Here is a 4,045-nt window from a genome sequence, read left to right on the forward strand (position 1 = left end):
GCGCGCGAGGCCTCGTTGTCCAGAGCAGCTCTTCGGCTTGCTCGCTGCAGGAGGAGCTTCGTGACCGAGGCGTTCTCAGCAGACGGCCTGCACCCCGAGAGGAGTCTTGGTTTTTTCCCCCGGGTGGCATTCAGTGTGCAAACCCGCACAGCACTGCTAGAATGATAGGGCAAGTCTGTGCCGCGGTTTGCACGGGTTTTTCTGTGGCATATTCAGGCTACTTCCTGACCCACCTGACTCGTAAGTAAAGGTTTATCCTGGCGGTAGCCATCACACGGCTTTTGCTTCACTTTGCTCTTTATGCTCGTTTGTAGTGATGAAGCTGATTTGGGAGCAAAGGTGCCATTAAGATGCCGCTCCTTTGCTAAAGCTCCTGCCAACAGCATCAGCTAAAAAGGGGGTGTCTGCACTCGCTGGCGGGTGGAGAGTGTTTGCAACGTAGCCTGCAGGGGTTGCGTTCCCTCCACGGGAGAGCGCGTGGCATTGGAGGCTGTGGTTTCCTCAGCTTGCTGCTTCAACCGAGGCAACCTGCAAATTGCAGGCTGGGAGGGAGCCTGACAAGTACTTCTAAAAATTCCCCAGGAGTGAGGGAAAGCATTTTTTGCTCCAAATCCTGCCATTAGAGGCCTTGGCTCTCTGCTGTGACCCTTTACGGTGTGCCACGAGAGCGATTCCCTTGGCCATGAAGTGCAAGCTCCTAACTGGTTAGGGTTTGCTCCTGAAGCCAGGAGCTGTTCCTGGGCTGCTTTAGAAGAGAACCGCCACAGCTGTGGGGCCCTTTGTGGAAGCTTTCCTGGGCTATCATTTGCAGCCTCTTGATGGGAATTAGTGCATGCAATTTATTTAAAAAAACCAACCAACCAAAACAAAACCAAAATCCCAGAAAAGAGAGCTCACAGGAAAGAGAAGAGGAAAAAGCTGCTTGAGCTGTTGGGCAGAACAGAAGCTCTGACTTAAAGAACACCTGGCATTTCTGTGATCGTGTTTCTATTTCTTCAGCGACAAAAGTAGAGAGAGCCTAGTATAGTGTCCTTGTTGTTCTCTTGCTTGCCATGGGAAAATCTTGTGATGCTCGCGGAGGGATGTTGGGAAAGGAAAATGCTCTCTGTTGGGACTGACTTGTCCTGTGGGACTCCCCAGCACAGGCACTTTTCTAACGGCATCTGGCTCCTTTTCCCTTGCTCGCTGCAGGTCACCTCACACGCGGATGGAGACAAGCCCGTCCTTTGGTGAGTGGCAAAGGAACCTGTGACGCTGCTGGTGTGTAAGAATTGTGCAGCAAGCTGTGAGCTTGGCCTGCTGCGGTAGGGTGTAGAGTGCCAGCCTGGGAGGCGGCAAGAAAGCCCAAGTCGGTGTTGGCACCAGCAGTAGCGAAGGGAGCACCGGCTCTTTCCTAATTTCCCATTGAAGAGCCTTTCAAGAGATGAAAGGCAAGTGTGGCAGGCCAAAGGTGTCTTGCTGATTCTAGCCAGGGCGGAAGCTCGCTTGCTGAGTCTAGCCAGGGCGGAAGATCAAATGCACAGCAAGACGGAGCACCACCTAATTTGCCCACCTTAAGAGGGTGAATTTCACGACTCAGAATCCCACTTGTAGCCAAGTTTATGATTTCCCCTTAGTCTGGGTGAAAAGAAACCAGCTTACGGAGCTGACAAGAGAGCAGCTCCTAAAGGACTGGCTGCTCCCTGTCCCTCTCGCTGCTGTCTGTCAGCAGGGCTCACCAGCAGGGTCAGCATCTCCTCCGGCTCCCTCTCTTGCTGAGGAAGAGGCTGAAGAGGAGCAAAAGGACAAGAAACCTCCAGCTGTTGTCCATCCACGGCCTGAACGTGCAGAGCCAGTAAGTGGCACCTGTGGTTGGCACTGCCTTTGGTGCAGGGCCGAGCTTCAAGTTTCTGAAGAGCCTGAAGAGGAGCCAAATGACAAGAAGCCTCCATCTGTTGCCCATCCACAGCCTGAACGTGCAGAGCCAGTAAGTGGCACCTGTGCTTGGCACTGCCTTTGGTGCAGGGCCGAGCTTCAAGTTTCTGACGAGCCAGCCCTTGCCGCTCGTGCCTGAAGATGCTGGGGGCTGTGTGCCTGCCATGACGTAGTGCTGCTTCAGCCAGGCCAGGGACCCCTGGCAAATGGCTGTTTTTAAATTTTAAAATTTTAAATTGAGGCACCATTTTGCTGGGACGCTGAGAGGGCCTGAGAATGTCTCTCGGGGTCAGACGAGAGGCAGCATTGTGCCTTTAAATTGTTGCCAGCGTAGAAGTGAGCCCCTTGGTGCACGGTGTTGGCACAGGCGCCCTGGGGTCAGCGGACAGAGCGGTCCAAAGACGCAGTTGACAGCCTTGCAGGATACTTAGGAGACACTGGCCCCTGGGAGGGACCAATTAGCTTCAGGCACAACGTAGACTCTGGCCTTCTGGTCAGAGCAGTCGTCTTGCAGAAAATCGAAAAAATGGAGCATGAAACCGGCCATGTGCTGCTGTATCGCAGCAGCCTTTGGGGTTTGCCCGTTGCCTTTGAGAAGGGGACATGCAAAACCCCCCCAGCCAAAGAGGCCTGGCGGTGGCTGACAGCCTTCCTTTTGCCGTGTGCTCTCCGGGGTATCTGTGCCGGCCGCCTTTGTGACGGGCAATCCTTTCTTGTCCCAGCTCTTTCTTGACGCGCGCTCTGCCGTTCAACGTGCCGCTGCACCAGCACGGTCTGCAGCAGCCAGCACTCCTCCACGTGCCAGCACTTCGTCCAGCAGCCCAGCCCAGCAGCTGGAGATGAGAGAGGAGCAGAGCCTGAAGAGACTGAGTACGTCTGCTGTATTTCTGGTCTGCCAGAGCGGTGTGTTTTCTGCGTGTCTCTGTATTGGCTGTGCCACAAGTTCCTCCTCGGTTTAGTGTCACAGAGGCGTTTAGGCCTCCCTACAAGAGCCTGTTGCTGTGCTTTGAGGCAGCAAGAGAGCGCTCGGTGTGTTGCCGCTGCCTCTGAGGGCAGCCGGCACTGGCTTGGCTTTGCCTGGGCTGCCTTCTGTGCCAAAGACAAAAGCAGAGATTGTTTCTGTTGAGCAGAAGGCTGGCACCTAGCGGCTGGCTAGGCCCCAGGGAGCTCTCCGGCCCCAGCTATTCTCTGGCTGCCGTTTCTACGACTGTTCTCACTCCTCCGCTCACTGGTGCATGTTGTTCTCCTAAGTGGCCCTGCCGGTGACGGCAGGTGCCAGTGCAGAGGCTTCGGAGGCCCGTCCTCCACTCTGAGGGCCCAGTTCTTGAAGGTCCATCGTTCTGGGTTATCACATGAGCTGCTGTGCTTGAAAGCCGTGAAGTCCTTCTTGGAAAGGCCAGCTGCTGAAAGGTGGAGAAGACCGCCCTCCTGCTCACTGTTCTCAGCGGCTGGAAGCCAAGTGACTCCAAAGGGCACAGAGCACCCGACAGTGGGGCTGCATCTTGGATCATCTAGGGAGCGGCATCTCCCTTTGAAAGTGAGCACCTTGCACTGCTTTTGTCTTTCAGGGAGCATTGTGAGTCTGGGCGAGCCGAGGAGGAAATACTCGGCGTTTGAAGAACTTGGACGCGGGTGAGTCTGACGCCTGCTCCTTATGCAAAACCGTGGGCCCGGTCTTTGGCCGGTGTTAGTGTCAAGCGTGAAGTCAGGCAAGCTGCAAACACGGTCAGACTCCGGCTTTACCTTCCTGTCACCTCTCAGGACTGCTCAGTCAGAGCAGTCAGAAGGCATCATCAAAGACAACCTGGTGCTGGCGATGTCTGCCTTGCTTGCGACAAGGAGCAGGACCTGGAAGATCTCCTGCCCCTGCCACGTTATGCCGGCCTAACAGAGCACCTTGTCACCTGAGAGCTGGCAGATAACACTTCTCAAAGGCAGAGTTTTCCAAGTTCTTCTTCTCCAGTTTTTCCACATGCGCGCGCGCGCGCGCACGCGGACGGAGTCCCCCTTGGGTTGGGAACGGAACTAATGGGGCGTGTGCCTTGGAGATTTGTAGCAGCCCTTTGTGTTGACGTTGGGCCTCAGTTTTCTCCTGGACGCCCTGCACAGCAGAGGGCTGGTGGGCTGTTGT

At 55.4% G+C, this 4,045-nt stretch overlaps 1 protein-coding gene across 1 annotated transcript in view; it reads left to right on the top strand.

Annotated features, from left to right (window-relative positions):
• The first annotated feature begins 6 nt into the window (after positions 1-6).
• LOC108447190 (serine/threonine-protein kinase PAK 3-like) overlaps positions 7-4,045 on the top strand; it is an 8,807-nt gene continuing 4,768 nt past the window's right edge. Inside the window, exons 1-5 of the mRNA XM_017736443.1 lie at positions 7-240; positions 1,192-1,229; positions 1,712-1,834; positions 2,637-2,784; positions 3,483-3,546. Of these exons, the coding sequence (XP_017591932.1) occupies positions 162-240; positions 1,192-1,229; positions 1,712-1,834; positions 2,637-2,784; positions 3,483-3,546 (452 nt within the window). The 5' untranslated portion in view covers positions 7-161. The remainder of the gene's footprint in view (positions 241-1,191; positions 1,230-1,711; positions 1,835-2,636; positions 2,785-3,482; positions 3,547-4,045) is intronic.

The sequence above is a fragment of the Corvus brachyrhynchos genome, unplaced genomic scaffold (assembly GCF_000691975.1).
Source record: "Corvus brachyrhynchos isolate BGI_N302 unplaced genomic scaffold, ASM69197v1 scaffold716, whole genome shotgun sequence".
NCBI lineage: Eukaryota > Metazoa > Chordata > Aves > Passeriformes > Corvidae > Corvus > Corvus brachyrhynchos.